Source organism: Malania oleifera, chromosome 11 (genome assembly GCF_029873635.1).
Source record: "Malania oleifera isolate guangnan ecotype guangnan chromosome 11, ASM2987363v1, whole genome shotgun sequence".
In the NCBI taxonomy this organism is placed as follows: domain Eukaryota; kingdom Viridiplantae; phylum Streptophyta; class Magnoliopsida; order Santalales; family Ximeniaceae; genus Malania; species Malania oleifera.
Window position 1 is genome coordinate 23,537,189 of NC_080427.1, and position 20,680 is coordinate 23,557,868.

At 37.2% G+C, this 20,680-nt stretch overlaps 2 protein-coding genes across 2 annotated transcripts; one reads left to right on the forward strand and one right to left on the reverse strand.

The window, feature by feature from the left end:
• The first annotated feature begins 4,944 nt into the window (after positions 1-4,944).
• LOC131167427 (uncharacterized mitochondrial protein AtMg00810-like) lies at positions 4,945-13,577 on the forward strand. Its single transcript, XM_058126233.1, has 2 exons — positions 4,945-5,123; positions 12,839-13,577. The coding sequence occupies exons 1-2, from the start codon at positions 4,945-4,947 to the stop codon at positions 13,575-13,577; spliced, it is 918 nt and encodes a 305-aa protein (XP_057982216.1).
• A 496-nt stretch (positions 13,578-14,073) lies between these two features.
• Positions 14,074-16,385, reverse strand: LOC131168598 (putative serine/threonine-protein kinase). Its single transcript, XM_058128154.1, has 6 exons — positions 15,997-16,385; positions 15,710-15,828; positions 15,359-15,575; positions 14,905-15,142; positions 14,634-14,784; positions 14,074-14,555 (listed from the first exon to the last, which is right to left on the reverse strand). The coding sequence occupies exons 1-6, from the start codon at positions 16,076-16,078 to the stop codon at positions 14,256-14,258; spliced, it is 1,107 nt and encodes a 368-aa protein (XP_057984137.1). The 5' UTR covers positions 16,079-16,385; the 3' UTR covers positions 14,074-14,255.
• Between the last annotated feature and the right edge of the window lie 4,295 nt (positions 16,386-20,680).

Below are 20,680 nucleotides of genomic sequence, written 5' to 3' on the forward strand. Positions count from 1 at the left end.
TGGTGGAGTAACATAAAGAGGGAGATATCCCAGTATGTGGATTAGTGTTTGATGTGCCAGCAAGTGAAGGTTGAGCATCAAAGACCGGTGAGATCATTGCAGCCACTTCACATTCCTGAGTGGAAGTGTGAGCATATAGCGATGGATTTCGTCACAAGATTACCGTCAGCGTTGCATGGACGGGACGCTATCTAGGTAGTGGTGGATCAACTGACGAAGACTGACCATTTTTTGCTGGTCAAAGTTAGCTACTCCGTGGACAAATTAGCTGAGTTATACATCCAAGAGATATTTAGGCTTCACGGCGTCCTGGTGTCCATAGTTTCAAATAGAGACCCATGGTTCACATCTCATTTTTGGAAGAGTCTGCAAGGGGTCATGGGTACTCAGTTGTTGTTTAACACAACTTTTCATCCTTATACAAATGGAAAGACGGAGAGGGCGATACAGATTCTGGAGGATATCCCGCGAGCATATGTGCTGGACTTTGGAGGGCTTTGGATGCAGTATTTGCCACTGGTCGAATTTGCGTATAACAACAGCTACCAGACCAGCATTGGAATGGCACCGTATGAGGCGCTGTATGGGAGGAGGTGCCGATCCCCATTCTACTGGGATGAGGTTGGAGAGAGACAGATATTGGGGCCAGAGCTGATACAACAGACTCAGGATAAAGTCAAACTCATCAGGGACAGGATCAGAACAACACAGAGCTGACAGAAGAGTTATATAGATGCTTGCCAGTGAGAACTGGAGTTTGACGCAGGAGATCACATATTCCTGAAGGTGGCACCACTGAAAGGTGTTATGAGGTTCGGGAGGAAGGGTAAGCTAAGCCCTAGGTATATTGAACCATTCGAGATTCTTGAAAGAATGGATCTAGTTACTTATCGGTTGGCATTACCACCGGTCCTGTCTAGGATCCTTGACGTATTCCACGTTGCTATGTTGAGGAAATACATCCCAAACCCCTCCCATGTGATCAGCTATGAAGCACTGGAGTTAAGAGACACTTTAGCTTATGAGGAAGTGCCAGTACAGATTCTTGACCGAAAGGAACAGGAGCTACGCACGAAGAAGATTCCACTGGTAAAAGTTTTGTGGCGCAATCATGCCGTTGAGGAGACGTCCTAAGAACTAGAGGATCAGATGCACCAGAAATATCCACACTTATTCAGTGGAGCTTAGAGTTGAACCAGTCAAGTGTACATTTTTATTTGTATAGTGTAACGTAGGATAGATAGGGTTTTAATTTTGATATATGAATGGCTTTAGGAGAATTTTGGAAAAGTTGTAATCTCCCAGAATCCTCATTGTAACCACGATATTCCTCTGTCATAAGTTAGGGTAATTAATAAAATTGGAGTGTTTTCTCTCAAAGGATGGAAAGTTGGTGAATAACAAATTTCGATGACGAAATTTTTATAAGGAATGGAGAATGTAATAACCCCGAAAAGGGATATAGAAGATTAGTGGAGTGGTTTCAAAAAAAAATATTAATAATTGATTAATTAATTAATTAATTAATTAATTAATCGGATTTAAAAAAAAAGAGAAAAAGGAAAAAAAAGAAAAAAATATAAGAAAAAAATAATAATAATTAAAATTTATTTTTATTTTATTAATAAAAAATATTATTATTAATATTTATTAAATATATTATTATTATTATTATTATTATTATTATTATTATTAACCTACTTGAAGCTTCTTTGAAGCTTCAGGAGGAATCCTGAATTGCAAATTGGCGAAGACCCCCACCCAGGTTTTTCTCTGAACTCTCTCTCTCACTCCTCTCATTCTCTCTCCCTCTCTCCTTGATTTCGTGATGGATTTTCGCCCTATTGAAAATCGGAAGATACCATTGGACTCCATTCTCCGCTGCCGTCATTTCTACCGAAGCGGATCGGTGGTAGGAGTGGCGTAGACATATCTCCTGGAGTAAGCAAATTTCCCTTTTTTCTTTAATTTCTTGCAAATTACAAGTCCAATCGATGAACGGACATCACCACGAGAATTTAGGGATGATTCTCTACGACTCTAGTGGGACAGAATTCTCGTGGGATCGTCGTGGGCAAAACCCCAAATTTGGAGTATGGGGGTTATTAAGGAGCTTATTTTTAATTAATTAGGATTAATTTGGAAATGCTAAAATGTTGAGCATCTGGGGTTGAAGTAAGATTTCTGAAATTTAGGGCCCGGGTGAACACCGCAGGTGTAATTTTAGGACTCACAGGCAAAATTCAGAAAATTAAGTGGGGGTGTTAAATAATAGTTTAAATGATAATTTTAGGTATATGGAGCTTAGGGAAGGTTAGTTGAGTATTGTTTTGGGGGAAATGAGTTAATTAATCTAGGAAAAATATGAATTTTAGGATTTGAGTTTCGGGTGCCAAGGGCGTAGAATCTGGGTGTTAACGAGTGTCTCAGTAAGCCAGGTAAGGGGAATAAATTATAGCAGTGTTTTTAGAATTACTATTTGAGTTAATATGTGAAAATGAGCATATGATATTTTGTCTAAAAATTATTATGATATAAATATCAGATAAATTGTGTGGCATTTGAGTAATTTTAAATTGTGATATTTTGGAGTGTGAAATATAACGATGAGTAATTTCTAAGAAAATATTGAAATGAGAATTATTGATGTAATTAGTGAAAAATAATGAAATATGGTATTTATATGTGAGTAGAAATATTTTGCCTCAAAGATGAGATTTTGTGAATTTCTGATATTGGAAAATAATAAAATGTGGTATTTATTTGTGAGTGGAAATTATTTGCATAAGAAATAAGTTTGTACAAATTATTGATACGAGTATTTTGGGAAAATGTGAAAATACGTGAAATATGATATATATTATTACGAGATGATGAAATGTGCACAGAAAATGATGAGAATATTTATGATGAACTGAATTGTGATATACTGAAATATGGTTGATGAAATGTCAATACCGCATAATGATTGCGGGTATGTGGTAGTGAACCCTGATGGATGGTTATGATATTGAGCACGGTACCATTGCTAGTGGTGTTAGTGCAACCACACGGACTCTTGGAGCTTGTGGCGTGACAGTCGATTGAGCCATTTTATAGGGTTGTTGGGCACCCTAAGTCTAGGTCATGGCTATAGGCCAGCGAGTCGTACTACAGACGCGATATGTGATATGATATTTGATCTAACCGGGTCGGCCAATCACGGTTAGATCCAGACTTCGGGCCATACAACCTTGACCATAAGGGAAAGCGTGGCGTGAATAGAAAGATTCTCAGGGTGGCCATGAGTTACAAACGCAATGTTGCTATATTATACCAAGGATACTCATTAACCGGAAAATAAAATGGAAATGGAAAGTGAAAGAATGATAAAATTGGCTAAAATAAGAAATGAAAGAAAGAATGGAAATTGAGAAATAAAGAATGTTAAATATGAGAAATGAACCGTGTGAGTTAATGACATAAATAATTGAGGTGAAGTGAAACTCTCCGCTTGAGGCCTTATTGAGTAAGGTGAGTGCCCTGAGAGGTATTAGATATGGTCATACCCGGCTGCATAACGTGTTAGGGCAGAGGGAAGCTACCTGTATGGGTAGGTAATCTTCCCTATTCTCAAGAACTTCGCAAGTAAAAATGTGTTTGAGAAATGATTTTAAAGCTTATAAAAACTTGTGTTGTATATCTATATGACTATGAGAATATATTTTCCAGTGTATTTTCTCAGATGAAATGTTATTTTGAAAAGTAAAGCATGTTATAACTGAACGCATATGGCCACACACTGTAAATAATTTATTCCTTCTTACTGAGATGTGTCTTACCCAAATTATCTAAATTTTTCAGGGGACAGAGATAGGCCAGACAATAGAGCTCCATGACCATTAGGAGTTGAGACCCTGACACACAGGGTGAGTTTTTGGACTAGGGGAGGTGTATTTCCCCTAGTGTTTAGTAGTTTATGAGTTTGTAATAATGATGTATATGTGTGTATATAGATACTCTAGGTATTGTATTCTGAATGATATAAATATATTGTCTTCCACTGTTAGGTTTTATAAATAAACTGACCTTTTACCCAGTACCCAATGCGGGTCGGGTCGTATGCTCAGTAGTAGGGTTGTTGACGTGGCCGATTTGTAGATGTTGTTTATGACGTGTAAATTATTTATTTATTATTGAAAAAAAATATACGAAAATCGGGGTGTCACACCATCACCTGCATCAAAATCAAAGTCCATGGTCATCCGGTCTCTCTTGTCCTGCATCTCCTAAATCTGGTCATTTAGCTCGCTAAAGTTAACTGCCATGGTCCTCTCCAAATCTGTGAACCGGCTAGCAGTGGAGATGGAGAACTGTCAGAACTCATCATGAAGTGTAGTGGATGATGATGCAAGATGTCGCAGATCTGACTCAACTGATCCTCTAAACTGTCCAAAAGAATCAAAGAGGCTGGTGATGGCAGCCATCAGATCAACGTTTGACGACTGCATGGGCAGTGGTGATGCCTCCTGTGGGGCCTCCTCCTGCGCAAGTGCACCTCTAGCACCAGATGGCAACCAGAAGTTGCCAACCATCTCATATCCCATCAATCTCAGGGTAACAGCAGATAATACATCTGCAGACCTCCTCATTCTCAGAACAACCACATTGGTTTGGATAACTCTCGTTGCCAAAAAAAATTTGTTCAGAATCCCTCCATATGGCATGATGATGTGATGCCCTATCGTCTTGGCCAACATCCACCGTATCATAAGACTAGATAAATCTAGCTTTTTCCGAGCAAACAAACACCACATAATGAAGCAGTCGAGGAAGGAGACATGCACCCTAGATCCCGCCTTGGGCAGGATATTATACGTAATCAGATGGTGCACGATTTTGGCCTCAAGAGTGAAATACCTATATTGAGGTGGGTAATTCTGACTGACTGCTAGTGGATCAGACATGGTCAAATTAGTGAAGACAGCAACGGTGAACTCCTGTTCGTGTATCCGGGACGTTACCAATTCTGGGCATTCAAAATCCCCACAATCAACATTAAGAATGTCAGATAAAGATTATGCATCAAAGCGAATATCTGTCCCCACAACCCTGGAGAAATATCCATTCTCGTCGTTTCCTAGGTTAGCGTAAAACAATTTGTTAGAATTGGTGTATTCCCAAGAGGGGGGGTGAATTGGAATTTTAAAATTTTCTCCAAAGTTAAATCAGAAATCAATATGATTTAGCTACCTAGGGTCTTTCTATACAATCCCAAATGTGAAAGTAGATATAATGTACAGAAACTTAAATCATGCACATCATTCACACCATAACATACATGTGTGGTAAATATAGAGTATGGAAATAAAAAACAAACACACGATATGTTATTGGGGTTTGACTAACTGTGCCTACGTCCCCACGTCTAACTCGCAAGCCCGAGGATTCCACTAAAGGCTCACTTAAGGGTGGAGCGGCACCAATTACAACTAGGTCAATTAGCACAAGGCCGACCTCAACCTTAACAACCAGGTCAATTTGCAGGGCTGACCTCAACCTACACGCCTTAACAGGATGGCGCTCCTAACTTTCCTGACCGGGTCTAAGCCAATCCAGAACTATTTCAAAGGGTTAGTCTCCCTCTTCAGGCCTGTTCCTAGAAATACAACAGCATTTGCAATCAAATAATATCGGTACAGTGATTGTGCTTTCGTGCAAAGCAGATATGTACCTGGATGCGCTCAGTCACATACACCACAAGATGATTTAATATGTAAGCTCAGTCTGGTATGGTATTTCAACTCTCAAATGTATTTTCTATCAGTGTAATGAGTGCGTGAGAGTATCAACAAGCAATCTTTGTATCACAAGATATTCAATCAACAGATTCACACAAAGATGTCAAGCAAGTTTCAAATGTATCAGTCCGAGGGATATATCAATCATGAAAATAGTAGATGATGTATATGCTTGGTTTGCAAAAGATGTATAGTCTTTGTATTCAGCAAATGATATGCAAATAGATATTGCAATAAAGATATATATTACAAACACAAATATCTTCTCAAAGATATATCAATATAAATCACACAAGATATTTGAGTATTTTTTGAAAATGATTTTGTAACCCAAAGACAAATACAAGTTTTCTAAGAAATTACAACTCAAATGCAATACTCAGAAGCTTAAGCAAGTCTTCTTAGGATAGACTTATGAACAAAGCCCCCTAAGAACACTTAGGTTTAGCTCCCAAGAAAATCGTTTCAATTAAATGAATAAGGAGAGCAAACCTTTGAGAATAATCACTCAATCAACTTATAAAAGACTTTTGGCAATAAGAGAAGGTAAGTATGAGTGGTTTTAGTATGAGAATGAGTATTATAGGTTTTTGAATTTTCAAAGAATTTTCCCTAATCAAATCTGCTAATCTGCTACTAATAATCCCAAATGAGGGGGTATATATAGACACCCCATGAAATATAACCGTTGGGGACATAGCCGAGATTATTAGAAAAGATTAATGATATTTTAAGTATTTTAACCCTGATAAAAATAAGTTAACCACGGTAAAAAAATCATGGCAACCCAAGAGGCTCAGTCGACCAGAACACTTTTGGTCAACCGAAGTTCATATGACTCAGTCAACCAGGACATTTTTTAACATGGGACTCAGTCGACCGGACATACATGCCTGAGCCAATTTTTCCATTTTATTGAGGTTTGGTCGACCAGACAGTTGGGATTTCTCCCGAGGTTCCTCGGTCGACTAGACAGTTGCAATGTAATTTGGGCTTGGTCGATCAGGTGGTCAAAATGTTGACCTCAGGAGGTTTCGGTCAACCAGGGGATTTTGAACTACAATGGTTCGATCGACCGGGCTGAGGTCAAATTGTTGACCTAGACTGAATTTGATCGACGGGGGCAGAATGAACTGCTAAGGTTGGTCAACCGAAAGTGCACAAAGTGTTCATTTCGGTCCTAATTTAATACACTTTCACCCTATTCAAGTTTCTATCAATTATGAGTGCATAGGTGAGTGTCCTAAGGTCATTTTTGGGTCCTTTTGAAGACACCGAAAAAATTCGGTGTTATCCTAAGGTCATTCTATGGTCATTTGCATTATGAGCTTACGTATTTAACCATGCATGTAATGTGTGTGATTATTACATACAGAAAAGCCTTAATTACTATTACAGACCCTTTACATGAATGAATTATAATGCAACATGAGAACTAGGGTCTTCAAGCTTCACTTGCTTTGTGTCCATCTTGATCTTGATAATTTTAGTTCCTGCACAAAGCCTTAAACACTCATTATATACAATGAGTATTTGTCATAATCAAAACAGGGCATGACCTATAAGGTCCACACAACCTAACGTAGGTGGGGTAATGACCACTGGGCTAGTAAGAGATGAAGGTTTTCCACCCCTGATACTCAAACATATTCATAATATTTGCAAAATATTGATCCATAAAATCTAGATCTAGAATTTTACCTAAAATGACTTCTTTAGGACAAAACTCCCACAATTATATGCTTCTAGCACGATCTGACAGGAACCAATTATCCTCAGCATGTGCCAGATCATGGGCTTCAATGCGGTCATCTAGACGTGCCATGAGTGTAGTAGAAGATGGGTTTAGTACAGATTTAGGAGTATGGAATGGTGCAAGGGGGGACAGTGAAGAAGCTTTGAAAATGTCTAGTAAAAATGAGCTCTGGATGTGAAAAACACATTTAAACACCGCGGTTTGGTCGACCAAGAAGAGATTCGGTCAACTGTCGATTCAACTTCTTCACGAACCGACACTGGTCGGTCGACCAGAAAGAATTTGAACTGACATGGGCGGTTAATCGAGGTGGCGTACTGTTCTCCTATTCGGTTGACTAAGATAAAACCAACAAGTTTGGTCGACTGGTGTGGAGAGGCTCATGGAGGATTGGTTGACCGTACAATCAAAGTCAGGGAGTTGGTCGATCGAGAGCTCTAGTTCAGTCATTGCTTGGTCGACCGAGCATAATTAATTTTTTCGATTTGACTCTATTTTGACTAAAAATTTTCCTTAAGTTCGGATTTGATATGCTACATATATTTTCATATTAACATGATTTTTTAAGAATCCTTGGTGAAGTAGTATCATACAATCAAAGCATGTACCAAGATTTGACGGATTAAACATAGATTGCTTCCTAGTCTTGCGGCCACCACAACCCCTAACCTTAAAGACTAACGAAGGATCAATTAGAGGATGATTTCACTTTGAACACACTTTTCCTTAAGTCCTAAGGGATTTTCTATCATGACCAACCAATCCATTTCTCTTTCAAAGCCTCTGGCACTTCTGAGTAGACAATTAGACCAAACGTGCCCTTTCCTCATACAGGATAAGCAGACTTTATACATACGTGAAGGATTATGCTTATTTATTTTAGATTTACTCATTAAGGCATCACTGTGGGGTTGATGAGCAGAGCATATACCCTTTTGAAAGATTTATTTCTTTTGAACCTCAAGGGTTTAGTAAGATTATTCTTTCCACATTTTACTTTGGGTGAAGCTCTAGAATAATCACTTACTTCTATCCTTAAGCAGATAATTTTCAATATTCTTTTAATTTTTCTCTTATCAAGAATAGCATGATGATCTTTTAATTCTCTCAATTGTATAGCTATCCTTTGTTTTTGATTTTTCAGAAAGGTTTTATGATATGACATTCTAACTAGAGACTTATGAACTTTAAATGACTCCTTTTCTAGTTGTCCATTCAATGATATACTTTCATCATAAAACTCACTGCATAATTCAATATAAGATTTATCTCTATAATTGTCATATGAATCCATGCATACAGTATCATTATCAGAGACAATTAGTGGTTCATCATAAGAAATATCACAGTTATTACATGGACCATTGCATGCTATGTCAATAGTAATATCACGGGGAATATCAAATAAATTAGCACAATAATTTTCACATGAAACATTGCATGCAACAACAACAGTATTTTCACACCGAACCACAGATGATTCTTCACGTGATATTTTGCAGTAATCAACATAAGAATCATCAACTGCATAACAAATTGAACCAAAAGGTGAATCATGTACCTCCTCGTTGATTACTAGCTCATGATTCGCCACTACCAAATCATCTGATTTTAGAGCTTCTAGAGTGGCAATCTCCTTGTCCTGGGTCTCTCCATATCTATTTTCCAACTCAACCAAAATTTCCAGTGCACTGCTACATGCCATAATCTCATGAAGAATATTAGTATCTAAAGCACAATATAGCATGTCCATGGCATGTGAATTTGCATGCATCGAATTAATATTATTTTCTGCAGGCATACAAATTCTATTTACAATCACCTGCCAGGCCCTCCAGTTCATTGATTTTATAAAAACGCTCATTCTAATTTTCCACGTGGTGTAATCAACACCACAAAATATAGGAGGACTAAAAGGTGACTGTCTCTCACCGAATGAGGATACACCAATTCGAGCCATCTCGATCTATTAGCAAAAACGTTCAAGTCAATGCTACGAGACTCTGACACCAATTGTTAGAATTGGTGTATTCCCAAAAGAGTGGGTGAATTGGAATTTTAAAATTTATCTTCTAGGTTAAATGGAATACCTGTATAAAACAACCTAGGGTCTTTCTATGCAATTCTAAATGCGCTAATAATATAATGTGCGAAAATTTAAATCAAACGCATCATTCACACCGTAACATACATGTGCGGTTAATATAAAGTGCATAAATATAAACAAGTCACATGATATGTTATCAAGGTTCGGCCAATTGTACCTACGTCCCCGCCTCTAGCTCGCAAACCCGATGATTCTACTAAAGGCACACTTAACAGGTGGAGCGGCACCGATTACAACCAGGTCAATTAGCACAGGATTGACCTCAAGCTTAACAACCAGGTCAATTAGCGGGGCTGACCTCAATCTACACCTTAACAGGATGGTGTACCTAACTTTCTTAAACGGGTCTAAGCCAATCTGGGACTATTTCACAGAACTAGTCTCCCTCTTTAGGACTGTGCCTGGAAATACAACAGATTTGCTAAATCAATGAAATGGTACAGTGATTATGTTTTCATGTAAAGCAGATATGTACCAAGTTACGCGCAATCACATACACCACTGATATGAAATAATATGTAAGCTCAATGTGGTTTAATATATGCTCTCAAATAAATATTTTCTATCAATGTGATCGGTGTGTGAGAGTGCAAGCAATATACTCTTTGTATCACAATATGTTCAATCAATGTGCTCAAACAAAGATATCAATCCAATCTCAAATATATCAACCCGCAAGTTATTCAATCATGTAAAGCTCAGGTAATGTATATGCTTGGTTTGCAAAAGAAGTTTTAATCTTTGTATTCAGCAAATTATATATGAATCAATGAATATTGCAACAAAAATCTATATCATATAAATAAATATCTTTTCAAGGGTATGTCAAGATAAATCACACAAGATATTTGAAGATGTTTGAAAAGATTTTGCAATCCAAAAACAAATACCAACTTCACAAGATATTGCAATAAATATGCAATACTCAAAAGTTAAATGCAAATTTTCTTAGGAGAGACTTATCAACAAAAGTCCCCTAAGAATACTTGGGTTTGGCTCTCAAGCAAATCATATCAAGCAATCAAATCAAAAAGAGCAAACCTTTCAAACAATCACTCAAATAATACTTACGAAGAGTTTTTTGCAAAAAGAGAAGGTAAGAGTGAGTGAATGGAGCTTAGAAATGAGTAGTATAGATTTTGGGAATTTCAGAGAATTTCTCCTAATCAAGATTGTTAATCCCACACTAATTATTCCAAATGAGGGGGTATTTATAGACCTCCCCTGAATTATAACTGTTAAGGACTTGGTTAGAATAATTAGAAAAGTTTTATTATTATTTAATTAATTTAACCCTATTTTACCGAGTTAACCACTGTAAAAAAATAGGTCTAACCCTAGAGCAATGGTCGACCAAGACAAGTTTGGTCGACCCAAGTTCTTGGAATTCGATCAATCGGGCCAAAAATGAATTGCCAATTCGATCGACCGGACATGTATGTCCGAGGCTATTTTTCAGTATGTCCAAGGTTCGATCGACCAGGGTCATCTTGAACTATACTGGTCGGTTGACCAAATCGTTGGGTTCCCACACGAGGGAACTCGGTCGACCAGGTTGGGGGTATACAATTTTCTCTCAGTCGACAAGGAAGTCAATTAAGTTGACTTCCAGGAGGTTCGGTCGACTAGGATGAATTGAACTATAGAAGTTCGGTCAACTGGGTTGTGGTCAACCGGTTGACCCGAACCAGGTTTGGTCGACTGGGGGCAAAATATGCATGAAGGGTTGGTTGCCTGAAGGTGCACATTTTGTGCATTTCGGTCCTATTTCACTCAACAAGCACCCTATTCAAAAATCTAATACATACATGTGCAATAGTGAGTGTCCTAGGGTCTTTTTTAAGTCTTGTTTCAGTTAAGTTTTGGTTTGAGGTTACGTATTAGATCATGCACATGATGTATGTGAGATTATTACAAACCAAAAGCCCTAATTACTATTACAGACCCTTTACATGAATGAAATATATTACAACATAAAAATTTGGTCTTCAATCTTCACTTTCTTCCATGTGCATTAAGATCTTTCAATTTAAGTTCTTGCACATAACCTCAAACACCCATTAGAAATAATGAGTATTTGTCATAGTCAAAACCGGACATGACCTATAAGGTCAACAAAATTAATGGACCTTAATACCAATAAGGTTTTCATCTCGAGAAATGTAGTCTTTTCTAAAAATATCTTTCCTTTCAAGGATTTTCCATCTAATCCTAAAACACATACCTTCTTATTCCCTCCAACAGCTTCTACCTCAGGCTTCTATTTTCATTCTTCTGATATTTCTTCTAATCAACCTCCTCCATCATCTCCACAATCAACCATCAATCATCAAACATCTTTGAACAATGATCCCATACCTAATATTGTTTCATCACAACTCATAAAATCTTCAAGAATTATACGAAAACCAAGCTACTTGCTGGATTTTTATTATGGTACTGCTTCCCAGGTTCCACTTGCAACTCCCTCATCTGCTATTGCTGATTGTTCTCCTAATAAAGGTATTTTATATCCCATATCTAATTTTCTTTCTAAAAAGTGATTGTCTCCTTCTCATAAAGCTTTTATAGTCTCCATTTCAGCCTCCACAGAACCCAAAACTTACAAATTGGATGCTCAAATACCTGAATGGCAAGCTGCAATGCAAAATGAAATAAATGCCTTAGAATTAAATAAGACTTGGGAACTTGTTACTCTTCCTAAAAATAAACAGACCATTGGTTTTTAGTGGGTGTTTCGAATCAAGTATAAGGCAGATGGAACTATTGAGAGGTTCAAAGCTAGATTAGTAGCTAAAGGCTACACTCAACAAGAAGGGTTAGATTTCTTTGACACCTTTTCTCCTATAGAAAAAATAACTTCTATTTGGTTATTGCTTGCTATAGCTATTATTAAAAATTGGCATATTTACCAGTTGGATATTAACAATGCATTCTCACATGGTGACTTGCATAAAGAAGTTTATATGGACTTGCCCTTGGTTTGGTTGTCAAAGGAGAAAAGAAAGTTTGTAAACTTTTGAAGAGTTTATATGGTTTGAAGCAAACATCTAGGCAATGGTTTGCTAAATTGTTCACAACATTGCTTACTTATGGTTTTACTCAAGGTACCTCTGATTGTTCTTTGTTTATCAAGAAACCTAAATCATCTTTCATAACTTTACTAGTTTATGTAGATGATATTCTTTTGGTCAGTGACAGTTTAATTGAAATACAGTTGCTTAAATTTTTTCTTTATGACAAGTTTACAATTAAGGATTTGGGGGAACTTAAATACTTTCTCGGTTTGGAGACAGGCAGAACTAAAATTGGTATATCTATTTGTCAAAGTGAATTTGTTCTTGACATACTTGAACAAGCAAGAGTTCTTGGTGCAAAACTAGTAGTTTTTCCCATGGATTCAAATTTAAAACTCACTACTTCAGATTATGATTCGTATGAGGATCCTTCAGCCTATAGAAGATTGGTTGGGCAGTTGTTATATTTAACTTTAACTCGACCTGATCTTACATTTTCAGTCCAGGTTCTCAGTCAGTTTTTAGCCAAACCAGCAGTTAGTCATTTCAAAGCTGTCATTCGAGTTCTTAAGTATTTAAAGGCAACTCCTGGTCAAGGGTTATTCTTCCCAGCTTCTTCAAAATTGCAGCTAAAGCCTTTCTCCGATAGTGATTGGGTAGGGTGTATTGACACTCGAAGGAGTGTCACTGGTTTTGCTATTTTCTTGGGTGATTCATTAATTTCTTGGAAGAGAAAAAAGCAAGCTACTATCAACATGTCCTCAATTGAAGCAGAATACAGGGCCCTTGCTTCAACAGCTTGTGAAATTCAATGGCTTCTTTATGCACTACATGATTTGCTTATTACCCATCAACAGCTAGCTTTGGTTTATACCGATAGTAAATCAGCCTTGTCCATTACTACTAATCCAATCTAACATGAGAGAACCAAGCATATAGAGATAGACTGTCATCTCATTCGAGAAAAGTTGCAACAAAGTATCATAAAGCTGTTCTATGTTCCTTCCCGATTGCAGTTAGCAAACATTTTTACAAAACTTCTCAGCTCTCTTCATTTTCATCATAATCTTCGCAAGATGAACATTCACAATATACATGTTCATCTTGAGGGGGGGTGTTGGAATATTGCCTCGAGGATTGAACAACTGGGGCTGAAATCCAAGGTTACACATGTTAAATTAGAAGAGGAGAAGATGAGTTAGTGTGGTTATAGTTAGTTAAGTTAGTTAGCTTCTTGCTTCTTGATTCTTGTATTATATAAATACAATCTTGTACTCTGTATTTGTGATATAGAAAAATATTTTTCAGTCCATGTAAAACTTGACATAAAGATTATATAGTATCGATGGTAACACTGTCAATTTTCTGGTTATTTTATTTAGCAGCAATATACTCCTTGATCAGAATTATGCCTAAAAGAAATTATTTTCTCATTTTATTAGATTGAACAACAGTTTGACTGGAACTGACATTATGAGCATCATGAAATCAATTTGTGATGACTATCTACACAATCAAAAAACTGAGAATTAACATGGTGTGTGGGTCAGTTCGGCAGCCATTTGCAGACGGATGCCGTTGCACATTATGCAGTGTCAAAAAAAGTTGGTACTACTGGTGGCCTTGGAGATGATGCTCTGGGAAGAATGGATGTGCCCCACTTTAACATCCCTGAGATTGGCAACAACTCCAGGTTTTGATATATGAGCATCATCAATGTCAATCTCATTAGTCAACATCTTGATGGCTGCAGACATTTGGGGCCGGCGTCCAGCAGCCTCTTGCACGCAAAGTAAGCCCACTTTTAGGAACCGGACAGCTTCTTCTTGGGGAAAGTCCTTCAGTGTCGGATCCACCAACTGCAGAAGCTCATTGGCCATGTGCATTTCCCATGCCTGCACATGGATATACGCATCATAAGTCTTCGTATTTAGAGTCAAACAAGCACTTCATTTGGGGTAAAATGCTTTTACCTTCTCAACCAGGTGATGTTCTCCATGTTCCATGTCGAAAACTACTACCGATCTGCCGCTGATGATTTCCAAAAGCAGCACTCCAAAACCGTAAACATCCGATTTTCGTGTCAAATGGCCACTTTGAGCATATTCTGGAGCAACGTAGCCTCTTAAGCATTTGAGATTGCATAAATTCCATCAGGAACAGTTCTTTCAAAGAACACGACAAATCCAAAAAAAAAAAAAATCTTTATTTGGTGAGCTGGGAAGAATAAAAAGCTCCACTTACAACGTCCCGGCAACACGAGTACTAATATGAGATGCATTATCAGTGAATAACCTTGACAGACCGAAATCTGAAACTTTTGGTGTGAAATTCTGATCAAGGAGTATATTGCTGGCTTTGATATCTCTATGCGCAATGTGGGGTGCAACCTCTTCATGAAGATACGCCAGTCCCCGAGCCACTCCTAACGAGATCGCCCACCGCAATTCCCAGCCAAATTTTATCCTATTTTGCTCTCTACCTTGTGATCATGAGCACAACATAAGCATACATGTCCAATTCCCAATTCTGTCTAGCAGGCTATAAAATTTCTGTTTAATTTTTATTTTTTGCTTTTTCCAATGTCAACCATTTTGATTTGTGGACTAGCTACTTTTCTTCAACGCAGAGGATTTTATGAATTTAAAGAGTCATTAATTCTAACGCAGACAAAGGAAGAGAGAGGAGATAGAAGTACCAAGTAAGGTGCGTGCAAGGCTATTGTTCTCCATGTAATCATAAACCAAGAATCTCTCAGCTCCATGGACGCAGCAACCTCGAAGAGAAACAAGATTCTCATGTTTGATGGCGGAAAGTGCAGCTATTTCAGATATGAATTCCCTTTCCCCCCTCATGGATTCAATGTCCACGGAAAGCACTTTCACAGCCACAACAGTACCATCTTGGAGCCGACCCTTCACAGTCCAACAGGAAATTCAAATCATCTTAGCTTCCAAATTATACCCAAATTATTTTTAAAAAAATAGAAAAAAAAAAATCATCACAGAAACCTACTATCAGATATAATTTAATATTTTATATATATAACCTTGTACACTGAACCAAAGCCCCCCTCTCCGATCTTGTTCTGGAATCCATGAGTGACACTTCTCAATTCTCTGTAAGAGAATACCGGAAAACTCTGTGGGGTTTGCTCACCTGGGTTTGCTGGAAATATATGGAAACTATAAAGAATTAGAACCAAAAATGCAAAATTTTGGGAACGATGAAACGGTGCGGGAAAATTTATACATGGATGGTGAAGATTGAAGAACCCAAATGATTTCTTAAGAAATGTCAGCGAAAAGAAGGAAGAGAATAATACTTGAAATTTACCGTGCGTGCTTTCATCGACGACCGCGGCGGCGGCGTCAGATGGGGAGGAAAAGCATTTCGAGCAGCAAAATGGGAACTTCATGGCTGCTAACCGGAAGGAAAGAGAAAACTTCGTATCAGTATATATAGATGGGATGGGTGGGAAAGGGCGATGCCCATTGATTTCGACTCGTTCAATTGGGATTTTAAATTTTCTTTCAATTTCAAATCCTACTTTGAACAAGTTGAAGGGACCCTGGAACAGTGAAGCTCTTCAATGTAGAACAGTAGAAGATGAGACGCGGAGGCTTTGAAATTTTGTGAAAGATGCATTAACATCCAAGAAGCTGCGGCTCAGTTCTTCTCCAAAGAGATTGGCTTTTGTGTCGGACAAAGGGCCTACTTAGGGGGTGCGTGTTGAACTTCGACGGGATTCTTGACATTGTCAATTATATGATTGAATGACTTGAGAATCTTTGTCACGACCACAAACAAAGCAAGCCGTTCATAAATGATTCAAGCGCAAATCTAAAGATGTGTGAATCCGGCTTGTTTCAATTTATGTGTTTTAATTAAACTTATTCTATAAACTTCATTAAACTATTTTAATAGGATTAAATTAAACTCGATAAATTATGATAGATTTATTTAACCTAAAAGTAAGAGTTTTGTAGCATGTAGGTATTTAAATTAGTCTAATATAAGTACATTAAGTAAGTCCAACCAAACTTATAATTAAATTGTTTATGAATTGAAAATAAGTCAAATTCGCTTGTGTTCAGGTTTGCATCTTGAATCACTTATGAGCGGCTTGGTTGAGCAAGGGAGGAGGGCAGAAAATTCTAAAGTGGCATGAGAAAAGGTTCATTTTCACATTTTATCTAAGGGTCTCTCCTTTCTCATGGTGTGAGATGTCTAAAAGAACTCACTCATCCAACAATATATTGGTGGTTTGTCTCGGTATGAGCTCGTTTGACTCGTTCATTCGTATAAATAAATAGCCTTGAGCAAATATGTTTATGTTCGATTTGAGTTCAACTCAAATTCAATTGAAACTTTAATAAGCAAACTTTAGTAAAAATTCAACTCAGTTTGATTCATTTTCATTCCTATAGTGGAGCTTAAAAGTGCAAGTTAATTGTGAATTTAGTCAAAATTTTATTATTTTGTTCACACTACAAAATTTACACTTCTTTTTTTCTTTGAGAAAAAAAAAATTATTTTCTTGAACACAACAATAAATTTATTACTAGCAAACAGGACCACAAATTTGGTGAAAGAGTCTTTGCTTGGTAGTATTCCAAATGGAGGCTCAACCATCAACATTTGCCTTGTTTTTTAAGAACAATGTGATGAGGAGAAAGCCAAATGATTTTGCTTTCTCCTAATAAATAACAAATTACATACCATAAATTATTAAAAATAAATTGCATTCCCATGAGAAACTTGTTATTTTCTCAATGTCCTCCAACCCTTCCTTCACATCCAACAATTGATTTTGACTTCTTCGAGAGTTTGAATTTCCTTTTCAATTTCAAATTTTCTTTTGAACAAATTGAAGGGATGTTATAACTATTGAGTAATTCAAGGTAGAAGATGAGAAGCAAAAGGGGGTTTTGAAATTTTGTGAGAGATGTATGAACATCCAAGAAGCTGCAACTAAGATCTTCTCCAAAGAGATGGGGTATTTGGTATGACAAAGGGTGTATACAAGGGGTTGGTGTTTGAACTTTGAAGTGATTTATGAGCTCGTCAATTATATGACTGAACTTGAGAATCTTAGCCACGACTACAAACAAATCAAGTCACTTAGAAGTTGTTCAAGAGACAGACCTAAACGTGAGCGAATTTGACTTGTTTCAAGTTATGTACAGTTTAGTTACATGTTTAGTTGGACTTATTTAATCGATTTAGATTAGAATAATTTAATTGGGTTAAGTTAAACTTGGTAAATCATAATGGGTTATTTAACTTAAAATCAAGACTTATCTAATGTGTGTTTGTCCTCATTTGCTATGGTACTCAGGCTTCCCATGCCCGGTACGAGTTATCCCTATTTTCTATGGTACTTGGGTTCCCATGCCCAGTATGAGTTATCCCTATTTGCTATGGTACTCAGGTTCTCATGTCTAGTATGAGCTATCCCCATTTACTATGGTACTTGGATTCCCATGCCCGATTGGTCATCCCCAACGAAGCAAGCCGTTTTTGTGAGAATCGTGCAACATTCCCATGCTGCCCTGTTTGCCCTTTTCACACCATTGATAGCGACAAAAAGCACCTAATTGATCTGAAAATGTTAGACAGTCATGTGGTTTGGTTAAAATAGGTGTCTTTTATCTTTACAGACTTGTTGCTACAAATAACATAGAAGAGTTCCTACTGTTACATTGAAGTAATAAAACCTACAAAGAGGGGCAGCTATAGATACCCCAATTTTAACAAAACCATTTGAGGAAAATCTAGCATAGTAAAAAGATGGCTTTGTATCCCAGGAAGGGAGGATCCGATTGAGTCCCGGTTTAGTTCAAAATTGAGTCCCATTTCATTTCAAGTTCGAGTCCCGGTTATTTTTAATTGAGTCTTTTAAATTCAAAATTGAGTCTTTAAAATGAGTCTTGGTTATGCTTAAATTGAGTCCTATTTGTTTTTGAAATTGAGTCTCGGGTATTTTTAAATTGAGTCTGGGTATTTTAAACTAAATCCTGGTATTTTACACTAAGTCTCCGTTATTTTAAAGTGAGTCCCTTTAATTTTTAAATTTGAGTTCTTTAATATTAAAATTAAGTTTTTCTTTTATTTATCTATTTAAAAAAAATGGAGTTCTTTTTATTTTAAAAATTTTTTTGAGTCCCCATATTTTGTTTTATTGAGTCATTTTTTTCTTCTTCTTAATTCCGGATCCTCTTTTCCGAGAATTTAAGTTTTCTTTTTTTTTTTTACCGGGTTTCTCTTATGGGCAAATTAATAGGGACAATGGTGTAACGACCCGAATTAAAAATGGAATTTAAATGATAAAAAGGGGAATGGAAGCAAAAATAAAGAAGGAAGCTGCCAAACTTCGTCAACGAACACAGGGTTTCATCGACGAAGGCTTTAAGGATTTCGTCGACGAACACAGAGCCTCGTCAACTAAAAATACCGAGAAGGGGGTTTTGAGCTAACTAAATTTCATTGACGAAGACTGGATTTTGTTGACGAAATTTTTGAAGAACTCATCGACGAAGGTTGGGCTCGTCGATGAATTCTGCTGTCTATAAATACTAAAAATCTGATTTTTATTTCATTTGAAGCTTCCTCTCCACACACACACTCTCTCTCTCTCTCTCTCTCTCTCCTCTTCGGCCCTCTCACTCTCTCTCTTCGATTTTGGGTTAGTTTTATGCCGGATCGAAGATTTGAGGCTACCACGATGCTCCTGGCAGAGTTCTCTACGAGTTTTCCGGAGCGGATCGTTGGGAAAACGAAGTTGGAAATCATCCCTGGGTTGAGGTAAGGTTTTTTAAGCCAAATTAGACTTTATGGTAGTTATAGAAATTGATGTACGCATGAAAATACTGATGATTAATACTGGGAGTTTTGAGTTTCAGGATATTGATCAGGAAATCATACGAGGGTTAGCCTAGGATTTTTATGGGCTTTCTCAGTGGACAGGTAAGGGAATAAACTAAAGCAGTTATTTTCCATGCAAGTTATTATTAATTATGAGCACATTTATTTTCAGAAAAATCTATGCTATATCTGGTTATCACATATGAAATGTATGTTTGGAAAATACTGCTATTATGATTAAAATGTATATGTATGTATGAGATGCTAGAAATGATGAGTTTAGAATATGAAGCATGACTTTAAACGGCATATGTGTGGTGTGAACATTATTTTATGTGAAGTGAATCATGATATGAATGATTTTACGAGTAAAGCATATTTTCAGGTATTTTGAAAAACGAGTTATGCTATACTAAGTTTGACGAATATATGATAAATGAGTTATTTTCAGAATGTAAATACCTGAAACGTATTTGGCGCGAGGCCATGTATTTATGTTATCGGCACGAGGCCGTATTTACTATTTTGGCGCGAGACCATGTATTTATATTATCGGCACGAGGCCGTCTTTACGATTTTGGCGCGAGACCATGTATTTATATTATCAGCACGAGGTCGTATTTATGATTTTGGCGCGAGGCCATGTATTTACGATTTCGACACGAGGCCGTATCTATGTTTTCGACACGAGGCTGTGATGATGTTATGTATGTTCATGTATTATAGGTTATTACAACCAGGATGTTAGTTTAGTTCAGTTTAGGGCTCGGTACCGTAGCTATATATGTAGATCAGATATTTACATCAGATTAGTGCTAACCATCCCACCAGGAGATGAGAGATGGATAGATGTGGCTTTCAGTAGAGTGTGGACGTCCACCTGGCAGTTCGGACCAGGGTGTGGCGGGCCCATTGTACTTACAGACATATTTGATTTGGCAGTGGTCGGCCAGCCATTGTCAGGTCCCACCTTCGGGCTGCACAACCCGTCATAGGGGGTAATACATGATATTAGCTAGCTATTCATCGTGGGTATATTTTCAGTATTACAGTTATAACAGATGCTTATATATGTTATGATTTATTAACAAATATGAAAGTACATGACTATCCAGTATGATATTATGATTATTTCCGGAGTTATGAAATATAC